We start from the raw sequence: 27,896 nt of genomic DNA on the forward strand, positions 1-27,896 counted from the left end.
AAGAAAATCAAAGCGGCTAAGGTTAGATGCAACCAGCGCGGGGTGCTGTGTGGATCAGAGAGCTGTTTGCGGTCGGATCTGTGCGTAGATTCAGAGGAGAACCCGAGCGAAGAAGAGGAGAAAAGGGAAGGACAATGCTGTTTTATATCGTCTTTGAAAAATGAGTCTTCAGTCATAGGGGGTGCCGCATATAGGCTATTTGATAATAATCACCGGTAGTGTTTCGATTATTGCCATCTTTATTTCGGATTCATCTCTCGTATACAGGCACACACCGCCGGCATCTCAGGGATAGCCTACATTACAGTTTACTGCACATTGTCATATATTATCATAGGCTGCTACTTTTGATGCAGGTCGCTCTTAATTATAGGCCTACATTTCAGGGTTTTATTTTTAATTTATTTTTTTACAAAGGCTAATATCTTGGTTCTGCAGCTCGGTACCTGATATGCCTTCGACCGAATATTAAAATGTTCCCTGGATGTGACCTTCTTATGTTTTATTTGGCCGCCGCATGAATTCTCCCACCGGATCCTCGTCGGTGTACGCTGCTGTCCTCCTCCTCCTCCTGCTCATACGGCCGATTCTCGCAGAGGGCACTACCCTCCTCCCTGCCTCTAAAGACATTTTGATCGTCCTCACCGGTTCCCCCCACCCGGACTCCTCGGCCATCACTCCGCCTGCCGCCTCTTTCACCACCACCACCACGGGCGCCTCCTCCTCAGTAACATGTCGGGACAGTCTTTGACGGACCGGATCGCCGCCGCGCAGCACAGCATGACCGGGTCTGCCATCAGCAAAGCCGTCTGCAAGGCCACGACGCATGAAGTCAGCGGACCCAAGAAGAAACACCTTGACTGTAGGTTAATCATGCCATCACTGCTTACTGTATAGATAGCCTGCATGAATCCAACAACCCGCATCTTTCCTCACAAAGGATAGCTTGTATAAACAGCATCTGTTATGCTTCCCCTCTCTCTCTCCCTCTCTCTATATCTCTCTCTCGCTCTCTCATCCGGCCTTTTATGTTTGCTGCCTCTTTAATTAGACACCATTACATTCCCTTAGATTAAAATGGGATTTACGCAGCAAAGCACGCGCTACAATGTGTCTGGCCATTAATGTAGCCTAAGCAGTAGGCTACATTTAATATATAAGGCGAGGGGCAATCAGCCAGGTACAATCTGTGCCATGTCATTCAGGGGAAATAGGCCACTCTGGTATGGGCTAATCATATTGCAACCAGCCGCTTTACAATACAGGCCTATCCATTATTAACGCCACTATCAGCGACAGCACTACGAGACACTTCAGTACAAAATGTGCGTTAGGCTATTTCTGCGGCATCACCAATATTTTTCGCATCATTTCTATAATCCCATATTCAAGTTCACTGTCATGTCCTCTGGTGCATTGTTGTCATTAATGGATGTGTTACTGCTGTCAGTCCTGAGGTGCTTGAGGAGGGAGCAGAGAGTCAGTGTGTATAGGTCTACTGTATATCGGCAGGGTGTTACAATGAGGCGTTAAAGCAGACTGAGTCAGATTCTTTATCTCCACATTCTGCTAATTAGCTGTGTGTGTGTGTGTGTGTGTGTGTGTGTGTGTGTGTGTGTGTGTGTGTGTGTACACACTGCAGTAATTATGTACACAGGGAGAAGGAGGATTCCTCACATGTGGATTTTATCAGTGATTATTAGGTTAGGTGGCTTTTCTGCCTCACTATAATTACTTGGCATGATCGATGAAGAGCACGGGTAATCAATGGTGCTGCCAGTCAGACTCACAGGCAGTCAGCCCAACAGCTAGAACAGACAGACGGGCAAATAGCAAGATGGCTAATCAAGAGGAAATCAGTCCGAGAGAAACAACAAGGCAGGTAGCCAAACAGCCTGAGTCAGTCGCCCAGCTACACACCCAGCCAGTCAGCCGGCAAGTTTGGCAGTGGATTAGTCAGTCATGTCCACAGTAGAGGTGACACTGGGAATTCTGGACATCACAAGATATGCCACCGGGCACCTCAACACAATACATCTAAATTAGGGCTGAATCACTTGCCCTGTACTAAAAAGGTCATTACAGCAGAAAAACACCCAGTGGGGGGGTGTCTGAAAAGGTTCAGAAATCCACTTATGATGAAAAAGCTCTTATGTAACTCAGTATCGAGTAATTGCTGCTTTGATTTCATACACGTTATCTTGGTGGTGACCACCACTAAAAGCTAATTATTTAGGTTTTTCACTGGTATTACTGCTGTAGCCATTTGTGAGGTTTTTCATTTTGGCTGGTCCAGATGGAAACTAGATGACTTCTAAAGCTACATTAGCCAACACTGACTGTGATTATGTTTTTAATTTCTAAAGAAAATCAAGCCAAATGATGAGTCCAAATAAAGTATTATTATAATTGCTGAGGAAAATATTCAGTTTAAGGGCATCAACGGATTGGCAACAATATTGGTTTATTATTGTGCTTCCTGCCGAAACCACAGTTTTATTAGAACACAGTACCCCTGCAGTTATTAAATAGTAGTCGGTAGTCCACCTTGAGCACCCGCTATGAGTCGGGTCTCTCAGAAACTAGTAAATGTCACTTAACTGCGGTTGAAAGCAGATATTCTTAAAATAGAACTGCATTTACATGACTAATTTTCATCCGTGAAATGGATTATACAAAGGTCTATACCACTGGTCTCAAGGACAATCATGTTTCAGAATACAGTTCATTCTGGTCGAGGTGGTTACATGAGGCAATTTCTTTTGTTCTGATCCGGCTCTTATTCTGATTGTTAATGGAATAAAAAGCTCCATGCCAAAGCAGAAACTGAAGGCCTGGTTCAATTCCCCCCCTGGAAGCTTGAATTGAATTTTTAGCTGAATGAACGTGTTGTACTTGAGCCAGTCAGATGCAGCTGTTCTAATAGACACAGCTAGCTTTCACGCTAAAACACTTCTATTTCCTGCTAGAGGGGCCCCTCTTCTCCATACAGGACATGATATAACTCTCTGGCATTTTATTGAGTGCAGACGCTGCACTTTTGAGGTTAAGGGAAAGATGCAGGAAGGAAGTGTGTTTGTAATCAGGAGGTCAGTGGATCTACAGTAATCCCTTCCCTCGGCTGGCTGAGAGGACCGTGGTGGGGAAGGGAATAAAGAATGCAAAGATAAAGCAATGGACTCAATTAAAGGAGTGAGCTGTAAGAGACTGTGAGTCGATCTCAGGTCTGAGAGTTCAGGTGTGTGTGACCCACGCCCTCTTTATGCAACTCACCCAGACCACCACTGGAGTCATTTTTTATTCAACTTGCCTGTTAAACAGGGTCTAAAAAGTGGCAGACACTTCTTCTGTATTTTGAGGTAATGGAAGGGTGCAGCCTTCAGCAGGCATGACACTGGCAAATGGAATAGAATCAATGTCGGAAACAGACTAGACTTAAAGGAACAACATATGACGAAACAAAGGTTGCTGGCGAAGATTTAAAATAATTTCCACTGGAGCTAACCTAGGCTACGTTAGGATTGGAAAAGACAGAACCTGGGCAGTGATTCTGGATCCGTTTACCTAAGAGGTTTGATAAATACAGACGTTTCAATTACCTTTAAAATATACTCACCTTGTTATCGATACCTCTTTGCCAAGCACAGTGAAAAGAAAAGATGAATTGTCGTGCCATTTCTCCAAATGCAACGCATGATAAATCAAATGCAATGCTGGCCATTGAAGCTATTCACCCAGGTCTTATAGGCATCTTTTTTTTTTTATTATGGTGTCATGACCTTGACAGACTGGTTGGTGACATAAATGGCCAATGTAGATTATTTACTACCCCACAGCAAATGATGAGCATGACAGAGTAATGGGATTCCACTTTGACTAGGCAGTATTCTGCATGGCTGAGATAGTAGCGAGGGCCGATAGAAACCAGATTCATCACACATAGAATAGTAATCAGGCCAAAAATGACCTTCTGCCCTGAAAGCAGAGTTAGCCGTGTGATTTAGTGTAGGATTTATTTGGTTGTGTGTCATGGCTGAAATAGTGATGTACTGTAGATGTTTGCAAAAGCAACCTGACGTCTTGAGAATAATCATGGGCCTTTTGCCACATTTTTGGGCCTTTCAGCCAAATTAATTGACATTGATAAGATGTTGAAATGAGAGATAAAAAGAAAAATACAATGGACTCACAGAGCATGAATGGAACCCCCACACACTTACTCCCACATCTACTGTATGTGTCAGTATAATGACCCTATCTTGCAATGCAATTTCAGGTCCTGAAAATGACTCACTTTATCTAAAGCTAAGGTCTTAAAACATCTTTAATAAAGTTTATTTTATTACATTTTACAGTCCCTCCAGTCACACATACTTTATGACACTGGTTTTATATGTTATCCTAACTGGCATTACAATTGAACTGATTTTAACTTGATGACACCATGTTGTCATCTTGTTCTTTGTATTAATGTTATCCTAAATCATATTTATAATTGTGTTAATGATATACATTATTTCCTACGTGGACTGCAGTTGATCAATAATCCCAGTTGGCAGTTGATATTTCATCACATCGCTCCAGCTATCAACACTGTAACACATTGATGATTAAATCCTAGCTGTTGTATTATCCCCCAAAGGAATACATGCAGGTGGACCCAGCATGAAAATATTTGACAGAAGTAGCTCTATTACTTAGGTGTTATAATATTGAAGTAGAAGCATGAGTGCTATTACTTTGTGAAAAGTGAAATGTCTTTAAACTTGCCTGTTAGCTGGCTCTGTGAGGCTGTACATAACAGTGGTGCTTTGTGCTAACTGCTAACATCAGCGTTCAAGACAGCTAGCTAACAGTGTCCAATAAATACTTATTGATCTAGTTTGACAAACAGTCACAACAAGAAAACATTGCATATAAATAGTCCAATTGCACATTTTAATGTAGCCATCTTTACAGTCCAGTATGTAATATTTCCTTACAAGCATACATATAAGTATTTCCACCGCAATAAACAATATTGCATGTTGGTGAGCATTTAATCTTACTTAAACGTAAAATATTGCAGCTGACATGCTAAGCTAGCCAATTAACACATGCTCTTACAACACCGTTAACTCTTCATTAGCTTACGCATTCAACAATTCTCCATAAAAACAGCTAAAACCAGCAATAGTTTGCTGCAATAACTTTATACTTTTATACAACAAATTATAACTGTAAGTACTGAATTGCATGCTTTTTACAGCTAGCATGCAGCTCAAATAGAGGTGGCAAACTGCCCTAAATGAGAACAACACGCTGATATTTAGCAGGTGTTTACCATGTTCACCTTATTTTAGAGGTGTAAGCATGCTATCTTTTGCGAACTAAACAGCTGAGGCTGATGGGAATGTCATTAGTTTTATAGGTATTTGGCCATAAACCAAAGTATAGGATGTTATAGGAAGTTAAACTGATGATGGCACTATATGGAAAGTACATTTATTCTAAAACATGAATGTCTGCATCATATGTCATGGTGATGCATCCAATAACTGTTTAGATATATTTCAGTCGGGACCAAAGTGGTGGACGGACATTGCCATCCAAACAGCAACGCTGCTAGTGGCTAAAAAGTGTGTTGCTTGTCCACCTTAATGGTGATCACATTTGACAGGAAACATTAATTAGCTGAAATCAATATGGTCCCATTAATTATTGAGCCAGGAAGGAAATTCACAAACAAACCATTAACAATGTGTAAAGCATAACTGAACGCTACTATTACCATGTACTGTTTTGATATTAATGCCCTGAGATTTAATTAGGAAAAGGGACTTTGAAAAATAAAAAATCCTTACAATTGTATTGTTAGCATTGCTGTATATGGATACTTATTCAAAATGTGTTTGAGAATCATTTGATAGGTTTGTACATTGTTTTCTACACATGTTACTTTCAGATAGTGGAAGTACACAGATCATGCAGTGGACCAACTGTCATGATGTTAATGCAGCAGAGTGAGAGTCTGCCAGTGATGGCAGGCAAAGTTGGATGAGTCGATAGAGACTATAATCAATATTGTTACAGTTATTATTGGCTGTGTTGTTGCCACTGAGGTTTTCACACTCCAAAAATATCATAAAGTAAAGATGAACAGGATTGAAGTATTAGCTGCACTGAACTGCCGATGCTCCAGGTGCCTCTGACATGCATCAAACACTTAACCAGGGTATCAACTGGGACTCTTTGGTATCCAGCATTTCCGTGTGCACAGAAAACATCACAGAGCTTTAAAAAAAAACCTGATAATCTCTGTTCCTGTAGAAGAAACAGACCAAGGATTTGCCTCAGAAAGTTTTCTCACAGTAACTCTGCACGCACATTTCTCTCTCCACCTGTCTTTGAATGCAAGTTCACTTCATCTCACTCCCCCAGCGGTTTCACTCACAATCTGCCTTTTAATTTAGTTCCTATTTTGTCATTATATGTTGATGTGCTGTTCTTTACTATGATGAGCTCTGCTCTCAAATTCAATTAAAATTGCTACTCATTTTGAATTTTTTCATATTTATGATTTAATCCTTCTATGATATTATATCACATTGTTCCAACGATCCTTCACTAACTAAGATGTTTTGTTTACACTGACATTAGTTTAGATTCTGTTCCTGGCTGGGTTTTCAATTTTAAATTGCACAATCTCAGAGAACATTGTGTTTATCAATTTAAACAGAGACTTTCAGAGCAAAATAGCAAAATAAATATAATTGGTTCATCCAGGAAAATATCTTAAACTTGCTGATGAATGTCACAGAACAGATTACACGGAGCATCTCTACAGTAGGTGCACAATACAGTCCATTTATAGGGTTTTACTATAAAACAGACAAGGTCAAGTTTAGAGAAACAATTGTCTTTGTCATTGAAGATATTAACAAGCTTTTCTTTATAGTAATTCAGCTGAATCACAGCTGAATAAGCACATAAGAACAGACGTGTTTCTGCTCTTGAAAGCTGGGTTTTTTAACTAGGGAGTCAGTAAATCTTTGAGATTAAACAGAGGCTGAACATACTTTACATTTTGAGCTTGAAATCCTTAAAGAATTTAGGGCATTGTTCCACCAATCTGTTCTAGTTGTACTGCTGAATTTTGAATGACCTATTATTTTTGGGACATATCATAAATATAAAACTGAAAACTCTCTTGCTTTTTGAAAATGGGTCCTGTTACTGAGTTAACTTGGCAGTTCTTTATTTAAAAACACATACAGTACACTCAGCTTGCCATTTTGTTGGACCTTTTAAATCAGACATGCAGCAGAACACTGAGCAATTTCTTTTTTTTTTTTTTTTTAAATGTGTTCAACATTTCCTATAATCGGAAAATGTGCACTCTGGATGCAAGTCTCAGTGGGTAAACATTGGAGACAACTTAGTTTTAGTCCATTACTTTTCACAAAGCTGCTCTGGAAGAAAACTCATCATTCATCATTAGGCTATTCATTTGATAGTTTAAGTATGCATCCCTTGTAATGTAACTTTCCATCTTCTGAGTTGATAATGTATTGGCATTTTGGTGGAGTAAGTAGGTAGCACTGTTGAATTGCAGCCACAAAATAGATTTTGTGATTCAGTAGCCCTGGTTCTGATTCATCTGTCTGTACAGTCTCTATCATTATTAAATAATCATTTATCATTGATTTGTATGCTGATATTGAGTGAGTCAAAATTAATGCAGCAGTCCATAAGACTGCATTCATTGTGGTTGTTCACTCATTCCATTGATTCTTAATAACTCAACCTGTAAGCTCTCTAAGGTTATAAATTATGATATTGGCAGGTGGCTGCTGCTTTTATTCACGGTGACTTACAGTAAGTGAACAGGCAGGGTTGATTTTAAGGACATGAATATCCAAAGTGATCTCTAGACTCTTGGCCACACGCCTGTTTCTATAATCTTTGTTCTGCTAATTATTTGCTTAAACATTTACTTCTCTTTTACAGTTTTCTCTGTTATTTCTTTGTGTCTTTCAGACCTGATCCACTGCACCAATGAGCTGAACGTCAGCATCCCCCACCTGGCAGACACACTGCTGGAGCGCACAGCCAGCAACAGCTGGATAGTGGTTTTCAAAGCGCTCATCACCACACACCACCTCATGATGTACGGCAACGAGGTGAGCTGAGGACACCGATGTATTGAAGTCCAGAGAGGGCAAAGATGGTTATTTTTCAAATTCTTAGGATGACAAGAAAGTAGTTTGTCATCTTGACATAACAAAAGTAGTTTAGTGGAACACCCCTGTAAGAGGGATGACATTAGGTTACATGTTGGGACAGAGAAGAACTGTATTAGCTGCAGAGAGCAAGTGGTTCCTTTGTCTGTATTAGCCCACAAAGTTGTTCAGTAAAACGTTCAGAATTATATACACCTATGTGGACATAAAGTAATTGCAACATGCTTGTTTAATGAGATCGAAAATGTATAATGTGGCCTCAACAGAACAAGCTCTAAAATGTTCTCATAGCAGTGATTTTCCTAAATAACCCTAGGAGTTTATTTATTTCGGGTAGATCAGTTTAGCTCACTCTTATTTAAAGTTTGAAGGTCACCAACAATGACCATCTATGCCTAGATTGCTTTGTCCAGTTACAGTGGTAAACTGTAAAATATCAGCTTCAGGATGAGCACACTAGATTGGTATTAAAATGCATTGTCAATTTTCCATTAGTCAGGACATACAAACAACAATTTAGATAATCTATTAATTGTAGGGATAACAATTATTGATAATTAGGGCTGTCAAAATAACGCGTTAATTTCGATTAATTAATCTGAGAAAAAATAACGCAGATTAATCCATTCCATATTGACGTTTGACCCGGAGCCATTCTAGCCACCATTGGACTGTAAAATGAAGGAGGGAGACGTGAATGTTCTGCCTGGATTAATAATTGGAACATTTACTTGTAAAAATCTTCTTCCTGCCGACCCTGGATACCGAAATCTGGTGCCACTGATATGTCTGCGCTTCTCTCTGATGCTCTGAAACACAAACACCGCTGCAAGTGACGCTAGTTAACACTATACTCGACAGCAGCTAACGTTAGCCTACCGCTAGCTAGTAGCTGGATTAAACACAATTAAAATGCTGACAGCTAACACTAAACGGTATAAAGTTTGACTGTGTTTTACTGTAGAGGATTCAACACCGGTATGTAACAATCTGCAGCTGCCGTCGGAGAAACAACACAGACGGTGCGTTCAATGAAACTGGTAAACTACAGCCTCGTGGTGCATTTGAAGTTATTGTAAATGTCCTTTACCATCTGGTGGTTGTTTTTGTCGTTCAACAGCAATTTACTAGTGAAATAAGTTATTGTTATTGTTATACATTATTATTAAACATTTAATTTTGACCATATGGCCTTAGCAATAAACAAGCCGTTCTTTAATGTCACCAACTGTTGTTTAGTACCCTTTTTTTTTTTTTTCTTTTTTTACTTTCTTAAAAAGTATCGGTTCAGGCATCGTTAATTATGTATGTGATTAATTTTGATTAATTAATCACAGAGTATGTAATTAATTAGATTAACTTTTTTAATCGATTGACAGCCCTATTGATAATGTAATGTTAGTTGAAGGCCCACACAAGAGGACAAACTATTACTATATTGAAGCATCAGAACAGTGCACACAGGAGGCAATGAAAGGATGAAACTAAGACATACCTGTACAATCTAATGCTCTCTGCGCCTCCAGACACACAAATATGAGAGAGAGAGAGAGAGAGAGCGAGAGAGCGAGAGAGAGAGAGAGACTGATCTCTCCAGCGACTGACATTTTGCAATTTCTCTCCAACTCTTGCAGCGAGTTTCTTTGAAGCGGTATCTTCCACGTGTCCAACAAGGACCGATGATGTATCCCGCTGACATTTCAATGGCCAGGGTGACAAATCACCTCACTCCCGCTTGCTCACAGGAGCAACAACCAAAACATCAAACATGTTAAACGATAAGCTTCTTAGACTAGAAAGAGTGATTACAGTGGGTACACTGACCCTCTCAAAGTATTCAAAAAAGAAAGTTAACACGAGTAGTGACATGATGCTTTGAGTTTACCTGATCAGAAAAAAACTGTGAGGGTTAAAGTCCATGAATCGGCACATTTACTTCCTTAAAGGGAAAGGTCGGATTTTCTTAACTGGGGTTGTATGAGGCACTTATCTACAGGTTATTACCTACAGTAGATGGCGGTTGGCGCGCCTCCAGTTTGGAGAAGCAGGGGGCCAGCGGCAAAAACGTATTTTAGCCACCTAAAAAAAGTGTACGCTATATTAACTAATTATCACCGCTTTACCTTGCCGTCAGACAGCCCTTTCTGACAGGGAACTGATTATGTGTACACTTAAACTGATATTGATTTTTTTAGGTGGGCCTTTTTTAGGCTAAACGTTACCTTGTATGCTAAACTATAGGCTATGTTTTGCTGCAGCCTCTGTCCACAGCAGTACATTGCTTAGCTTCCGTGTCGGTACTCCTGCCTGCATCTCCAAACTGGGGGCGTGCCAGCAGCCATCTACTGTAGGTAATACACTGACTATGGATAAGAACCTCATACAACACCATTTTAATGTAATGTGTTTCCTGTTAAAACAGGATGCTGAGATGGGATCATTGTAAAATCAGTTTTGGAGGAAGCCAAAGTGTTTATTTCATGACTTTAAGACAAACTCAGCCTCTGTGAAATGATGTGAAGCTGCAACTCCTGTCTACAAATAAACCCTCCGCTTTGCGTAACATAGACACTGTTATTGTGAGTGGACATGACTTGATATTGTCAGAGAACAGCATCAGATAACTCACTAACTCTTTTCTCTGTGCTTTTTCCATCAGAGATTGATGCAGTACCTTGCCTCCAGAAACACGCTCTTCAACCTCAACAACTTTCTTGATAAAGCTGCACTACAAGGTGATTTAATGCTATTTGGCTTGTTTGTAAAGTCAGCAGTGCTGTACGTCTAACAAAATGACTTTATGTCAGACTCTCCCTGGCTCTGGAACACTATCAATAAGCCCATTTCAGAGCCCATTTCCAAGGGAAGCTACGGTGTAGGATTAAAATGCTTCAAAAGAATTTGCCTTTTGTTTGAAACAAGAAGCTGCTGAATGTTACTGGAAATGGAAACACATGCTTGGTAACTTTGTAATTAAATATATTCAAAAGTAAATAACGGTAAAAACGGCCAGTTTGGAGAAAATCTGATTGCTCATGGAGAAGTTAGTCCATTTCATATGAGAGGGATTATGGCTTCTTAACCTGGTTTGAAAAAGGCCAAGGTAATCAGTCTCTAACTACAGCGCTTCCTCTGTACCTCTATAGGGTATAACATGTCAACTTTCATCAGACGCTACAGCCGCTACCTGAATGAAAAAGCCATGTCTTACAGACTAGCAGCAGTGGACTTCACCAAGATGAAGAGAGGGTAACAAACTCAACACACACTACTGACACACACATATATGGAGGGGCACGGCGGTGGCACCAGATGTTTATTTTTTATTTTTATGCTTTACTTCAACTGTATAGCAAATTGATGTTGAACAGCGTCCACTGTGGCCACAAATGGGATAATGGTAACTGAACCACCTATAAAGTTTGTTAACAAACAATTTAACCTAATTTAGCCAACATGCTACTCACTGGTCATACCAAATAAAGCTGTAGTGTATTGAACTGAGCAACGGTGCATTTTGTTGTTCATAAATTCAACTTTTTCAGTTGTAGGAGGAAGAATGTGATGTGTTATATTTTATTTCAAGATTAACACCGTCTCACTTTAAAATGTGTTTCAATTTAATTTTTTATTTTAGTTTTTTGCTGCAAATCCACACTAAGAGCATGTATCTGTGGGACCTCTTACACACATACACGCTTTAGTCTACAGGCCTGATAAGTTCTGTGTTTGTTGCATGCGTGTTTGTGTGCATGTATTCTTGTCTGTTACCAGGGCCGAAGGTGTAATGCGCACCATGAACACGGAGAAGCTGATTAAGACTCTGCCCATCATTCAGAACCAGCTGGACGCACTGCTGGATTTCCAGGTAAACATCTGACTTAAAGACACAAGACTTGCATGTAAATGAGTGCAATATCTCGATCCAATCTGTGTTTCTTTAATTACTTTTTCTTTCCTTTCTCCAGCCTAACTCCAACGAGCTGACCAATGGAGTGATCAACACAGCTTTCATGTTGCTGTTTAAAGACTCCATACGGCTGTTTGCTGCTTACAATGAAGGGGTCATCAACATGCTGGGTAAACCATACGTACAATACAGCAGATACAGTTGTATTTATGCAGTAATCTGCTTCTGATGTTGCGATCACAAGACCGTGACTCCACTCAATCCTTCTTAAAGGGGAAATCAATTTTTCCCCCGACTGTCTCTAAAAGTCCATTTAAAGATCACCTTCTTTTCTTTCATTAATTATTAAGCCAGTGAGGAATCAAGGGCTGAAAACAGACCATCAGAGTCTTTAGTGAGGAGTTCATTAAATGACCCATTACTTAATTGACCTGATCTGAGGTGCTTCAACTATGGTTATATAGTAACTGGGACTCTATGTGGAATTTATTTCAGCCTGCACAGATACCAAGCTTATCAGGACAAAACTATTTTAAGCAGTTTTTTTATAACTAAAATAAATCCTAATTAAGTATTTACTTATGGTGATGTACTTTTCCCTCCATATGTGAATAAATAGTGATCTTATGCTGATTGTGGTCTTCTGATACACAGAGAAATACTTTGACATGAAGAAGAACCAGTGCAAAGAAGCTTTGGAGATCTACAAGACTTTCCTCAACAGGATGACCAAACTGTCCGAGTTTCTCAAAGTGGCAGAGGTAACGTCCGTTTGTCTTGCTGCTCCTCCACGGAGGAAACACAGAGTTAAACACCACTGGAGAGGGCAAGAGTATCTGTCTGGGGCGAATCTCGAACGTCTCCTATAAACACATCTCCATGTGCTTTTATATTGTCTCCTGTTTCTCAGAAGAAATTAACCTGCAGAGAAAATCCACTTAAAGCGGTTGAGATTCGCTCCAGACTTCTGTTACCTGTGGGATCTGATTTACGGTCCAACCTAAAAACTGACCGTAGATCAGTGGCTCTCCTTAATCTTCCAAGTCTTTTTTTGCCTCTAGATTTTCCTCCTGTTTCTGTCCTTCTCTTGCCCTGACCTGGGGAGGGGGTTACTCCATGACAAGTGATTAATGGCTGAGTCTTAGGCTATTAAAGAGCCACTCATGTAGAGCTTCCAGTTGAGGGACCCCTCGCGTGCTGCCTGTTCACATGCCTGCACTGCATGCCCAAGCAAGCTCTTTTTCTATCACTATCTCTGTCTTCCTCTTATTTTATTTCCTCCCTTCTCTTAAAAAAATCTTTATAATGGCTGTTATCCAAACAGTTGCAGTCGTTGCAAGGCTTCACAGTGAATATAAACAGTTTAATCCTGCGTAGCATTATCCCGTGCGCTATCTTAAAAGGCTTTCTCTCTGCTTGGTTTCGTTCCCATTTGGAAGAAGGTTTGGGGTGTAGCCGCTCAATCCAAAGAAAAAAACAAAACCAGACTAACGTTGACTTTAAGGACCCATTCATTTTACCTGTCTAACAAAATGTGTGTTTGTCTGTTTGTTTCATCTGTGTCCCCCCCTTCTCTTTCTGTTCAAAGTCAACATTAGTTGAGTGTCTTCCTTTTGGATGTTTCTTACCTCGCAGTGACCTGTTGTCTGCCCTCTCTGCCCTGCCTGTTCAATCAGTCGGTGTGCTCAGCATTCATTTCAAACCAGTCTCCAGATCTCAGTGTGTGCGTGTACTTATAAGTGTGTGTACATATACTGTGTATATATAGGTGTTTGTATGCGTGTGCATGCGTCCTCCTCCCCTCCTCCTCTGTTGTCTTTTATTTGTTTTCTTTCCAGCCACTGCATGAAGTAATGAATGCTTGGGTTTGATTCTTCTTTCTCCCTCCTCCTCCTCCTCCTCCTCCTCCTCCTCCTCCTCCTCCTCCTCCTCTTCCTCCTTCACACGCCTCTTCCCTTTTTTACTCTGTTGGGTTTTTTGGTTTATTCCTTGTTTTATTATTACATTTGGTTTATTTTTTATTTTGCCTCCCTCCTCCCTCCCCAACCCCTCCCTCCTTTTTTGTGACACAGCGAGTTGGGATAGATCAGGGCGACAGCCCCGATCTCACACAGGTCAGTCTACATCTCATCTCTATCAGTCAATCAACCAGTCAATCAACCAGTATTTAAATCCGTCAAGTCAAACCCATAATGCTTCATTCTAAACGCTCCCGTTCCCTACTCACCCTACAGACCTGCCCACACTGCAGCTGCCCTGTCCTCCTTTCTTCTTCACTCTCCTTAACTCCTTCACTTTTTCTCCTTTTCTAGATATATATAGAGAGGAAACAATAAATGAAGACCTGCAAATAGCCTTAAAGCACATTTGTTTTTCACAATTTGTAAGCTTTAGCACAGGAATTTCATTTTTTCTTATCTAAATCATTGCAGAACAAATTTTACTCTAAAGGTAAGATTTTAAAAGCAGCAGTTATGCAGCTGAATATGAAAACTTTTAGCCTTTTTTTTTGGTGCATATTTCTATTTTTGATATCCATGACCGAGGCTTATTATCTGTATTTCTTGCATTTCACCAGTGTAAATATCAAGGCTTGTCTCTTCATTCAAAGGCTTATCATATAAATAAGTCAGCACAGCTTGATGAAATAGGTTTTTGCCAAAATAAGTAGTGTTCAAATAATTTCCCTGAAAAGATTATGTCCCTTTGCATTAGCTGTGGGGAGAGCAGCGAATGGTTTTTATTAAATAGGTCTCTGCAAATATGACTTGGATAGGTGTACATAATGCCATCATAAGCACTGCATATCATGCTAAAGGCCCCAAATGCAAAGTGTCCTTTTCAGTGGAACCATAATTGGCTGTTTATGATGTGACAAATCAGATAACAAACTGAAAAGGGCTGACTTTTTAAAATTAATGTCGTGTTTGTCGTGCTTATGAAGACCCTATATGCTCTTATTCAACAACATAGTGACCCATGGCTATACTGAGCTATAGATATGTGTCTGTTTTACTTTTAAACTTTTAGCATATTCTAGATTTCTCTGAAGAAGGATATCCAGAATTCGCATTTTACTCTCTTTCCCCCTTAAAATAAGTATATGAGAAATCTTTTCTTTGCTTGTTGTGTTTGCGTTGTGTTCTTTGGTGCTGAAATGTAAGGCTCTAGATGAAAACCGTGGTATCACATAGTGTTCGAAATGAACCCATCCATCCTTTTTGTTTTACGATAAAGAGTGCTGGCCAGCTGCTCAATGTGTATACCTGGTTTTTCACCAGACGTTTACATTTCACTGAGTTAACTTCCTTGGCTTCCAGTGGGATAAAATGTTGGTACTTAGTTTTAGCTGCTACCTAATTTCCAAACTAAATCAAATGAATAATACGTTGATTTGACTTTTAACCTACCGTGGAATCCACCAGTTAACTCTTAATTTTTGGACTGTGATTTTCTTTACACGTATGTGTGTGTAAGTGTGTGTGTGTTTATGAGAGCGTTTGTGCACTGCTGGCCTCTGCATGGGCTCGTTAGACGATTCAGACGTGTTTGTTGTGTTTCTACTCTGGAGCCCTGCAGTGACGATGCTCTGCTCTGCCCTGACCTGTCAGTCCCGCTGTGGACTCGCTTGCATGATCCAAGGCTGATGTGTGCATGCTGGTCAACCAAACCTGATGAAACCAAATGCAAAAAAAGAACAAAGAGCTGTAGTAGAGTACATAATGAATCTGAGGGTAATGTCTTAATTTTGCTGCTGCTTTGTGTGTGTGTGTGTGTGTGTGTGTGTGTGTGTGTGTGTGTGTGTGTGTGTGTGTGTGTGTGTGTGTGTGTGTGTGAGTGAGTGAGATAAAATGAGGAGGATTGGAGATGGGAGTGAGAGAAAGCAGTGTCCCATTTTGTCCACTTGGCTGTGGTTCTAACACTACCCCATCAACTCCCCTCCCATTTACCCCCTCCTCAGGCTCCCAGCTCTCTCTTGGAGGCTCTGGAGCAGCATCTAGCCTCTCTGGAGGGCAGGAAGCTCAAGGACCTCTCGGCCGCCAGCAGGTATGATCACATCAGCTACACCAGCCACTTAATACTGCTATTACTGATCTGCTGTTCCCACTGCAATTGCTGTCATCACTGCTACAAGTACTGACGTTAGTACTACTAGTACTACTTTTATAACAAAATAAACTCTGAACAACAAGACTAAGGGCCTGTTCAGACCTGGTTTTAACATCTGTCCTGAGTGATCGGATCACTATTGGACAGCTGTTTTCACCTGGCAGTAGAATGTGTCTCCAAATGCGTCCTGAGTGACAAACTTGTGATTGGATCTCACTTCCCCGCTCTATATGTAAATAAACACGTAGGCCAACATCATTTCCGTTTGCATATAGGCTGGTTGTGTGTGTTTAATTGTTACTTTGACATAGAGAGTCTCCAGCCATGTTAGCAGTCCTGTGATGCTGTATTTAGACACAGTGGTGCTTTGAGCTAAATGCTCATTTCAGCGTGCTTACATGCTCACAGTGAAAATACAAAACAGGCGGATGTTTTGCAGGTAATGTTAATCAGTTTAGTGTTACCATTTGCACACATTTACTACATTTGCTAAATAGCACTAAAACAAAGTACAGCTGAAATGTCATTAGTTTTGTGGGGTTTTAAACTCAGGAATCAGACAAATAAAAATTTTTACTTGTTGATGGCGCTAGATGAAAACTCAATTCATCCTAAAGGGAACATGAATGTCTGTACTAAATTTCACTCAATACATTTCACCCAACATGTCATGGACACATTATTTCAAGTACAATGACTTAGTTATTGGATAAAAGTAAAGTTAAAGTAGGTCAGTAAAAATGTGCTCTGAGTAAACGCTACTGCGTAAAGGAAAAGGGGGGAGGGGGTGGTTATTATGTGATGACATGAAATACTTCTGTTAAATTAAATAACACCTTCAGGCTACAAAATAAATTGCAGTAAATGTCAACGTATGCACTAGTGAAGTGGAACAGCATCAGCAACAAGACCCATAATGTCCAAACCAACAGTAAGTTCATTTTCCTTTTCTCAAATTGACATAACCATATCACCAGTGGACTATGGTCCAATACAAACACTAAGTGCATTGAACAAATCAACGATTGGATGTGCCAGAACTTTCAATCAATCAGTTAAACAAAGACAGAACTGAGGTAGTTGTTTTTGCAGCCAAAGAGGAACGACTGAAAGTCAGCGCTAGCTTCAATCGGCAATTTTAAAAACAACAGACAAAGCCACACTTCTTGATGTAGTCATGGACACAGACCTGAATTTTAGCAGCCACATTAAGACAATTGCAAAGTCAGCCTACTGTCACCTTATTAATATATCAAGGGGTAAAGGGCTTATGTCTCAGCATGATTTAGAAAAAAATTGCTTTTATCTTCAGGACTGTAGACTTGACTACTGTAATTGTGTCTTTACCGGTCTCCTTAAAAAATCAATTAGACAGCTGCAGGTGATTCAGAACATTGCGGCTCGAGTCCTCACTAATACCAAGAAAGTGGATCACTCCAGTTCTGTGCTTTCTGTCCCCAGAGTCAGAACTAAACATAGAGAAGCAGCGTTGAGTTTTTATGCACCACATATCTGGAACAAACGACCAGAAAACTGCTGGTCCGCTGCAACTCTCAGTTCTTTTAAAGTAAGGCTGAAGACTTTTCTGTTTGATGCTGCCTTTTATTAAATCAAGTAATTGTTCATTTTTTACACTGCACTGTAACAGTTATTTTTGTATTCTGTACTATACCTCTCTTATTCTATTTTAGCTTGTTTTACTTTTCTTTTTAATTAACATTTTTAATTGTTTTTAATTGCTCTTTAATGTTTTACGTAAAGCACTTTGAATTGTCTTGGGCTATATGAATAAAGTTGCCTGGCCTTCTTTAGACGACACTTTGCAGCCTGTGCATACAACTGATAATCAATTACTGATAATAGACCAAATAAATATACAAGCTCGTATGAAATGTGCCAATGCTTCCTCACTGTAGCCTTATTAGAATTAACCAGAAAAGAGGGCACAACTCAGACAATTAAACAAAATGACCAACAATAAATAAAAAGTCTATAAGCATTATTAAGCTACACACATTAAATAGCTATTAAAATAATTTAAATTACTACTGCTTGGAAACTTTTTCTCCATGTTAGTGGCATGGCATCACTTTCAGGATGGCAAAGTCAGTCGGTCAGTCCACCATTCTGAAATAACTCAAGAATTATTGGATGGACTGCCATGACATTTGGTGCAGACAGCCATGGTACCCAGAGGAAGAATCCTGATGACTTTTGTTATCTTCAGACCTTTCATCTAGTGCATCATCTAGTCAAAATAAAAATGTGTCCGGCACTTTCGTTTGTCTAACCGTTTGGTTTTCTTTAAAATGAGCATTACAGCCTCACAGAGCTGCAATATTCTTAGTCTTGTTAAAATAAAGTTAAGATTACAAAGCACTGTAAAGTGCAACTCAATAGAAAGAGCAAAGACAAACAAAACAATATAGCCGCCAGCTTTGCAAAGATATGTTTGTGTGTCTCACCTTAAGATCCAGCACCTTGTCCAGTGCAGTGTCCTCTCTCTCCAGCACTGGGATCTCTCTCAGCCGTATGGACGACAAGACAGAAGACAACAGACTGCAGCAACACAAGGCGAGACATTTGCAAGACATATTTAAACTTTTACATACACATATAGGCAGGTTTAGACCGCTAATATGACATACCAACAATACTGTACTGAATTAACCACAATATGATAATTGCGAGTGCACATACCTTTTCACAAATGAACAGTTTTTGCTTTAATGTGTGAAAAGCACACAGAAATCACTTTAGCTTCTGTGAAGTGTACATTAATTATTTTTGTCCTCCACACTGTTGTTGAAGTTAAATGGACAAGTGCATTAGTCCTGCAGTACAGTTAAATACACTGTCTGTCTCTGGCTGCCGGCCCATAACGTTCAGAGCTACACAGAGAATGACAATGAAGTCACAATCTCAAGACCCTCTGCAGTGGATTTTTCATTCAAATAAAGAAGCACCCAGGAAAAGAAATACTTATAATGGCTACATCTTTATTTCTAGAGGAGGTTAACACTATTCATGTGTGCTGCAGGGATATGTACAAACCATGGAAACATTATAATATACTATTGATGCTTCCCATTGCAGGAGGACGGTCATAAGGTGATTGACATTCAGACACCCAATGTGTCACCCAGCACCCAGTCAGTGGGCAGTGCCAACAGCAGCGGAGCGGCCACAGATCTCTTCTCCAACTCACCAATCGTACCCGTCAGCAACCAGTGAGTCTAACATCTACAGTGTAAAAAATGCTACAAAGGGTGTATGTATGGTGCCAAAAGACTCCAGTTCTTCAACAAGAAGCATTTTTGCCTGGCTGGCATTAGAAATCAGATTTTTTAAATGGTCTTTTCTGGTTACATTAAAATAAAATGAGAAACAAAACTGTGCTCTGCTCTCCATTTTCCTTCCTGCAGTGTGCCAAACCTGACCAGTGAGCTGTTCACCCTGCAGCCTAATTTCACCCCCATCCCGACCACACATACTGTGCCCAACAATAACAATGCCTGGGGAGGTAGGACTTCACACACATAATCATGCAAACATACAGCGAAGCGTGCAAATAAACCTACACACTGATCAGAGCTGGATACACTGTGATGCCCAGTTGCTTCATGCTCTTTATTCATTTCCCCTCTTTTCTCCTTTCATGTTACCATGGTAACCGTTATGTCAGGTGACCTGTTAAAGCCAGCCCCACCTGCTCAAATTCACAGCCCCGGAGTAGCATTGCACTCTGGGAAAATGCTGCCCAATGATTTGGACTCTTCATTAGCCAACCTCGTTGGTAGTGAGTATACAGAATCTCTCGCCAAATATTCATGTCACCTCTTCCATTTTTCCTGTTATTCTTCTCTGGCCGTGTTGCTTCCTTTCAGCTGATGTTATGTTTCTTTTTTCCTTCTCTCAGACCTGCAGTTTGGGGGGACACCAGCTAAAAAGTGAGTGTGTTTTCCTGACATCTAAGACTAAGCCACAAGCAAATGACTCAGCTGACTATCCGGGCTTTATTGCGGTCAAAACTCTTTTATGATTCATATTTTTTCTTTCGGATTCTGCATAATCTTTGCACCTGAAAATGCTCTGTGTGTTTGTGTGTGCATGTGTTCATCAGGCCAGAGCTCCAGTGGAGTCAGCTGGTAGAGAAGAAGCCAACAGGAGGAGGCGGCTGGCAGTCGAAGACCATGTGCACCAGCACCAACTGGGCTCACACCACCCATCCCATGGCACCTGCACCCATGCCCTGCCCTCAGATGGTAATTTAAAAGCTTCATTCGTGTTGTCGTCAAGTTCTGGACAGATTTTCTTTTTGTGCATCGTCACATGTGGCACCGCAGATTGATTGACAGCTCACTTATTCTCCTGTCGGTTATGAGCAGGACAATATTAACACCATTATCAGTGAGTATGCTCCAAAAACTGACTAGCACAGTGCCAATTTGTGCGTTTTGGGTGTGACTTTCACCCAACAAACGCACATATATCACACTGCTTGTTGTGGTGGAATCCAAATGGAAAAGGTACTTTAGTGTTTCTGCCAACACTTAAAAGCTGTGAAAGATTAAATTAAAAAATATAATATATGTAGTTCATTATGATATAAAACAGGGAAACGCAGAAAAGTCTCAGATTGGAGCTCTAATGTCATGATTTCCAAAGTAGAGAAAAACCTCAGCCGACGCTTTACTGAAATGTACCGTGAGGAGAAAAAAAATTGCCTACTACATGATAGTGTAAACTACACAAATCAGCGAGTTTTCTGCGAGTTACAAAATAACTATAGAAAATGAAAAATAAAATCAACCCTATGTTATACAGGGTCAACTTTGTAAATGTGGCCTTTTTGTAAGGAAAGCACTGCTGCACTGCTCTAGCAGAAATCTTTTTAGAAAGTATTGTATTGTGTATTAAATTGGTGCCATCCATCATTCAGTCTCTGAAGTCAGTTTCTCCTAATGGTCTGATATCTCATTCTGGAATGAAACTCATTAAATGTACCTGTTGGCCAAATGTAACTTTCTGCTGTATTCAGGGCTTTTTGGAGGAGTTCCCAAATGTGTGTGTGTCCTTTGTGCTCAACTCTAATTATCCGCAAGTCTCTTCCATTCAATCTGGTTTCATCTTTTAATTTTCGTCTGATTGACCTCTCGACTCAAACCGCTCATTTATTCAGCAAATGGCTCGGAAAGCAGGTGGCACGACATGAATAGAAAGTAGAAGTGATTTGAACATTGAGGACTGAGCAAAGGTCTGGTTTATCTGCTCTGCTCATTTAGAGAAAAAGCACGAGCATGGCCTTTATTGTCGTAACTCTCTTTTTTTGAAACTCTACAGAATGGGATGATCTATACTGGATATGTAAGTACCTTCCTTCACTTCACCTCGTCCTCACTCATCTTTTTGCACCTGATTTCATCCTGACATCCTCCAAAAACCTTTCTGCTTTGCTTTTATTATTAGGCTGTTTGTATTATAGGTGATAAATGAATTATCAGAAGAAAAGGAAATCATTTTGCTTATTGTGCTGCCTTGGCAGCACAATAAGCCTGCCTTGTTGTTTCATCCCTTGTGATTATTACAGGCTGCCAATCTGCTACCTAAATTCTACTTTGTTAAATGCTGCACCTCTTTTTGTTGCTCGTGATTAGGTGTCTTGCTATATGCAAAGAAATGCAAATGTTAAAGAAAGTCAAGACATTTCTGTCTTTGTTTGGGGTTGACATCTTTGACAGGTTAGACATGAAATTGACAGCATCAGGATTATGTTTGTAATCAAGATTAAGACTACCTCAGACAGAAAGTGTTTTGTATTGTGTTCCTCTCTCTTTTTTTTCATACAGGCTCCCGGACCAGTGGCTTTTCCTATGACGACTCCCCAAGTGCCTGTGTATGGAATGGTAAAGAACCACTTTAATCTCAGCCATACAATCATACTCTACTGGCATTATTCTAGATCTACCCTTATATGGTGTTAGTTTTAAATTTGACACATTTTGAAGTTCAGACATGTAAAAAGTACCATTTGCTTTTTTTGATTGGAACAAGGCTTCATGATATCCTCAGAAACAGCTATTCTAACACACCAAAAGATGGTGTCACAATATACATACAACATATGTGGCGTTACGGGTTAAATACCCGGCAGAGAATATTGCCTGTAGCATAAGTTGTGGGTAGCTCTGTGGATCAAATTTGGCTCAATTTCCCCCACCCCACACACACACACACACACACACACACACACACACACACACACACACACACACACACACACACACACACACACACACACCCCTAAATCCCGGGAACACAGGCTTTCTTGCAGGATATCGATACATTTAGACAAAAAATTAACTTGAATGTCAACACACACACACACACCTACCTTAACCCCCCCCCCTTTTCTCCCCTACCCTGTCTTCCCAAGAAACACCTCCCCCCACGGGAATACAACCTTTCCTCGTAGAATATCGATACATTGACTAAAAATTTAAAATTAAAAAAACTTGATTGTTAACACGCACACACAAACACTTTTTTTTCACAAGTAGTTATCTCTAGGGGCGTGGCATGAACGATATACAATTTTTTTTTTTTTAAAAGGTTAAATTTCATGGTCATCGATCCCTTATAACACCCAAGGCAAAGCACCAACTGAGACCATCATCAGAATGACCCCGGGGCCTACTAGATATGCTGTGTCACATGGCCAAAACATCAAGACAGCATTTAAGCTGTTCATACCACCATCTGTTGAGAAGATCCGGCTTGAGACGACAAACATGGAAAGGAGAAGGCTGTTATGCTAGATGGAGATCGAGAAAACACACCTGGATGCTTACATGGGGCTGTTGCTTCTTGCTGGGGTGTACAGATCCTGGAATGAGGCTACATGTATGGCAAGTATTGCACCCATTTGTCCCAAACGTCCCTAATGGGAGCAAGCTCCAAAGTGACATGGTAGCATGAAATATACTCTGGCCTGACTCAGCATCCCATAAGCTGTAGCCTCATTCCACGATCTGTACACCCCAGCAAGTAGCAACAGCCCCATGTAAGAATCCAGGTTGGTTTTGTCGATCTCCATCCAGCAACACCCTTCAATGTTGGGTTAATGTTCTCAGTTGGTGCACTGGCTTGGGTGTGATAAGGGATTGACGACCATTAAATGTCAATTATTTTTTATTCGAAGACCTCTTTTGAGCATCTGTGTCATTTGGATCCTCCTCTTCATTAGATGTGTATTCTTGTTCAAAGACTTACCTTTTCCTAATCTAAATCTATACGGGTCAATTTTGACCCGTAACACCACAGATGGCACTATGGTTAATAATATTAAGCTGAAAAAACATACAAACAAATCCTTTTGGTGGTGTGTTCTAATATTAGTCTATTATAGTCAGATAGCATAATTACCCATTGTCATCATTATTGGAAATATAATGAGTGAATTTAAACATTTTTAAAGTTAAAAACTAGTATATATATATAATGGTATACTTTGATGAAAAGGTCCATGGGACCAACAAAATTACATTTAAAACGCAATGCAAATGAATACATAATAAGTTTGCTCTGAGGTGAAAAACAATATTGGATGATAATCATTGTTTTATGAGTATTTTGGGCTGAGTTAAATCACGGGTCAAATTTGACCCGATAACACAAAAAATGTGTGCAGCTTTCTAAAACATTACAAGGGTTAAATCTGAAATATATTTTTTCTCTCTATCCACATTATCCTGTCTACTCCTCACCTATTGCCATTCTTTCTCCCACCTGACCAGCTCCCGCCTCAGATGAGTCATCAGATGGGGGGCGTTCCCATGATGCCCCCGCAGCCTGTCATGTACAACCAGCCTGTCCTGAGACCCACCAATCCCTTTGGACCCATCCCTGGGACACAGGTAAAACACACACACACACACACACACACACACACACACACACACACACACACACACACACACACACACAGACGCCTTTTTTGCTCTCTAAACGAAAACCAGAACGCTTGTGATACCAACATTATGTCCCATTGCCTAAACATTCTACATTCATATGCAGATATCTGTTTATAGAGCTTATGGAGCTATAGCCAATTATCTGACGGTTGTTGAACACTTTTCTGGGAAGTGTAGAAAATAACTAGCTGAAGCAGAAGTAGGAAAGGAACTAGAAAAAAAGTGGGTAGACCAAATAAGACATCCTAAATTGATATATAATTATAACCGCATAAGAACAACCAAGGGTGGAATCTTCCTTTAACTGTATGAATGCTTCAGTGTCTGCAAGTCTTGAAATCTGGAATGATTGACACACTGATTCATAGCTCTTCGTAACAACTGATAAGTAACATTCAAGCTGTGGACCCTTTTGAGAATCAGAATGAATCATGTTGTCAGATAATTGACCAGCGTGAAGATAGTGTTTTTCACAGCGAGTAATCATCAGTTGGTACGGCCACAAGACTCTCAGGAGAACAAAAAAGTACATTTTGACCAATTATTCAAAACATAAAGTAATATAATTACCTACTGCACACCTATGCCCCTGAGAAGCTGTTTTCTTGGCACTGCGGCAAGTAATATGCTTGTCAGTAGATGTCTGAACACTTGATGAGGTGTTTTGTTGAACTAAATTACTCTCCATTCTCCCCCCATCCTCTGTAGATGCACTTCATGTAGGCATGATGTTGTAACCATGGCAGCAAAGCCGGAGGAAAGAGAGAGATAGAGTCGAAGAAAACAAATCCAGAACCAAATCCAGTGCCGGAGGAAGAAAGAGGAGGACAGAGAGGAAAAGGAAGGGGAGAGGAAGAAGGAAAAAGGACGGATAAAAGATGAAATGCTGATGTCTCTTTCCATGTTGCCTCACCCTCTGATCTCCTCTCCTCTCTTCATGTGGCTACTGATTTCTCCGTCTTTGAATGGGGCACCAGAGGCTCCGCATCAATCCCACTCATCCATCCGCGATTATGACCCTTGATGACAGCTCGATGGAAGTGCAGAAGCTCTACTGCCACTTCCTAACCTCTTCACCCCGATCATTTCCTGTATAAAAAAAAACAACAACAAACCCACTTCAAACTCGGACACGCGTCTCTTTCTCTGATTGGATTGTTTGTTGGCACTTTACTCAATGTGAACTTTGCCAAGGGTGTATGTCTGTTTAGGTGATTTTAGCGTCTTGTTCAGATTGGTTCCCAGTTGCGTGTCATCCACCACCTGATGTCAGATGTAATCGATTTGAATGCGTGTGTGCGTGTCCCTTTTCTACATTTCAATGTGCTGCATCATCATTACCGTTTGAGTCTTTTTATGAGCTCCATTTGTTCTTAATTGCCAACTTCTTATCATAAATTTGGCGTGGAACGATAATTTGTGGGCGCGCTTGTGTGTGTGTGGATGGACGTGGCTGTGTAACGTGTGTACTGTATGTGTTTCTCTTTTGGTACCTGATGTCATTACTCTATTGCCAGGTACCAATGTGTTACTGCACTGGAACTAACTAATGAAAGCACTGAGCCAGACCCAGGCATCGCATTTGGATGTAAACAAACCTCTTACACTAATGTTGCTACTTGGGGTCACGCTGTACACACTTTGTATTTTGTTCTTTTTTTCTCTACAGCTGTGCAATATCACGTAATCTCGTTGCTGTCTTTTTCACCCATCTGTAGGCTGTTTAGAAAGCTGTTTCCTTGCTGTAGTGTTGTCTGTCCACATCAGGTTTTTGTACAGAATGCTGTTTTGTTATCTAACCTGTTCTGTTATACCCGTACTGCTCTAATAGTGAAAAATGCACTCAGAGCCAGATAGAGAGGTGACTGGATATTAGTAAGGAGGTGATTCTCAGTCTTGCCAAGCAGAAATGGTCTAACTCCCAACTGTATGATTTCCTCCCTATCCTGAGCATTCGTTCTGTTCAAAATGATTCTCCTGTGAAGTCATTTACACTCCAGAATAACTGGATAAGGGTAATTATCGCAGCAGATGTTTCACCTCCACTTGGAGTAATTAAAGACACTGCTACCACAGAGAGGGGTTTGCTAATGTAGTGTTAACGTTTATGGACATGAAAGCTAAAGGTCAGTCGGAGGAGTCAAATGAGGACCAGACCGTGTTAAAGCGACTGAGGGTAATGTCTGTCGACCATGACCCTAGTAATGCCTGCAGTGACGACATACAGATTAATTCAGACAGCCAGAGCCGGGAGGCTTTAATGAGACGCTAAATGTTAATGTGGCTTTTCTGGCAGATCCAAGGTCAAGTAAGACCCACAGACAGACAAGATAGATATAGATATATATATATATCTATATATATAGATATATATATATATATAGCACAAACCTTCAAAGAGGGGACAACGCTCTGCTGCACAAAAACCTAAAATCATTGCTGGGATGTACAGTTGAAAGGGGCAATAATCAATTGGGGAAGAAGTTGTTTTCTATTGATTGTGTCTGTTCTATGTACATGTACTGTATGTGTGTTTGTGTGCACATGCCTTCCCATAGAGATAAACAGGGTCATGTTCCTCGGTTAGAGATGAAAGGTCTCAAGTGAGCTGGTAGCGTGTACTAACTTAGCAGTGAGTGTTATTGTGCCCGTGTCAGTCTGTACAACCCAACGTCAAATTAAGGTGGTTCCAAGGATCACTCTGCTGAAAAAACGCAAAAAAAAAAGAAGCCCCAAAGTCATCGGACCTGGAATCTCAAAGTGAATCTTCATTCAGACAGCTGGGGCTTCACACGCTTGTGATTCCAAACAAAATCGTCAGAGAATTCTAACTGCTGGCTACGCAATAACCAATCTCCCTGCAACTACGACTCGACTACCAGCAGAGAGACTTCAGTGTTAGAAACCGTTACCACGCAGGTAGATATTCTCTGAGGTTTCTCAACAAGAGGCCAGCTGACATTTGGATATCTCCTTTGGAAAAATTGTCGTTTCCCTCTCCTCCATTACTCCTTGTCCCAGTGGTTTGTCTTTCTGTCAGCTGAATGCTCTTTTCATTGTGCACTTCACTCCCACGACGCAGCTCGATCCATCCTGGGCCAACCTCTGACTGTTACTGTGTCCTCTGTATATAGATAATGCCGTTCATGTGTTTTTAGACGTTCTCTCTGTAAAGTGATCGAAGCCCCATTGGATGACGTACTGTACGTGGGACAATTTATTGCTATATCTGTGTTTGAATGGTTGTATTTTGAAGGTGTCATATTCCAGGGATGGGTGGGTGGGTTTGATGTTTGTGTCCATCTTGAGGAGGAAGGGGGTGGGGTGTGTGTGGTTTGGGGGGGGGGGGGTTTCAAGGGTAAACTATCACAACTGGTCTATACCAAGAGTGTCTTCATCGAGGAAGTGGACAGGACAGGGTCTGTCCTCTTCGAAACAGGAACATTTTTTTGCACCAAAGTCATCATCAAAGCGCAGCTTCTTCTTATTCAAGGTCACTACGGATGGATGATATCAGAACTCAAAAGGATTTTTCTTTTTTTGTTCTTTTGTTTTTAGAGACAAAAACTGTCTTCTTTTGCATGTTTAAGTGTTGTCTTTTTATTGGCTTGTGTGCCCGGTAAAAGCATGACCATTGTGTGAACTCTCACTTACCGGTGTGTTTGGAAAACGTTAAGGAAA

At 40.5% G+C, this 27,896-nt stretch overlaps 1 protein-coding gene across 1 annotated transcript; it reads left to right on the forward strand.

Annotated features, from left to right (window-relative positions):
* On the forward strand, nt 1–26,537 carry LOC144528129 (phosphatidylinositol-binding clathrin assembly protein-like). Its single transcript, XM_078266594.1, has 19 exons — nt 1–862; nt 8,020–8,162; nt 10,882–10,957; nt 11,369–11,471; nt 11,997–12,090; nt 12,191–12,302; nt 12,787–12,893; nt 14,205–14,246; nt 16,094–16,179; nt 18,714–18,816; nt 19,339–19,472; nt 19,668–19,765; nt 19,928–20,041; nt 20,162–20,192; nt 20,366–20,507; nt 21,586–21,609; nt 22,092–22,148; nt 24,039–24,158; nt 24,924–26,537. Exons 1-19 carry the CDS (start codon nt 733–735, stop codon nt 24,936–24,938), a joined length of 1,731 nt encoding a protein of 576 aa, XP_078122720.1. The 5' UTR covers nt 1–732; the 3' UTR covers nt 24,939–26,537.
* Nucleotides 26,538–27,896: the final 1,359 nt, after the last annotated feature.

Source organism: Sander vitreus, chromosome 13 (genome assembly GCF_031162955.1).
Source record: "Sander vitreus isolate 19-12246 chromosome 13, sanVit1, whole genome shotgun sequence".
NCBI classification, from domain to species: domain Eukaryota; kingdom Metazoa; phylum Chordata; class Actinopteri; order Perciformes; family Percidae; genus Sander; species Sander vitreus.

What these genes read in the sequence shown, in the direction of transcription:
- LOC144528129 (XM_078266594.1), top strand. Translation starts at nt 733, where the DNA reads ATGTCGGGACAGTCTTTGACGGACCGGATCGCCGCCGCGCAGCACAGC. An exon ending in ATCGTACCCGTCAGCAACCA is followed by an intron (nt 19,473 to 19,667) that starts GTGAGTCTAACA and finishes TCCTTCCTGCAG; the next exon opens with TGTGCCAAACCTGACCAGTG. An exon ending in AAGTGCCTGTGTATGGAATG is followed by an intron (nt 22,149 to 24,038) that starts GTAAAGAACCAC and finishes CCACCTGACCAG; the next exon opens with CTCCCGCCTCAGATGAGTCA.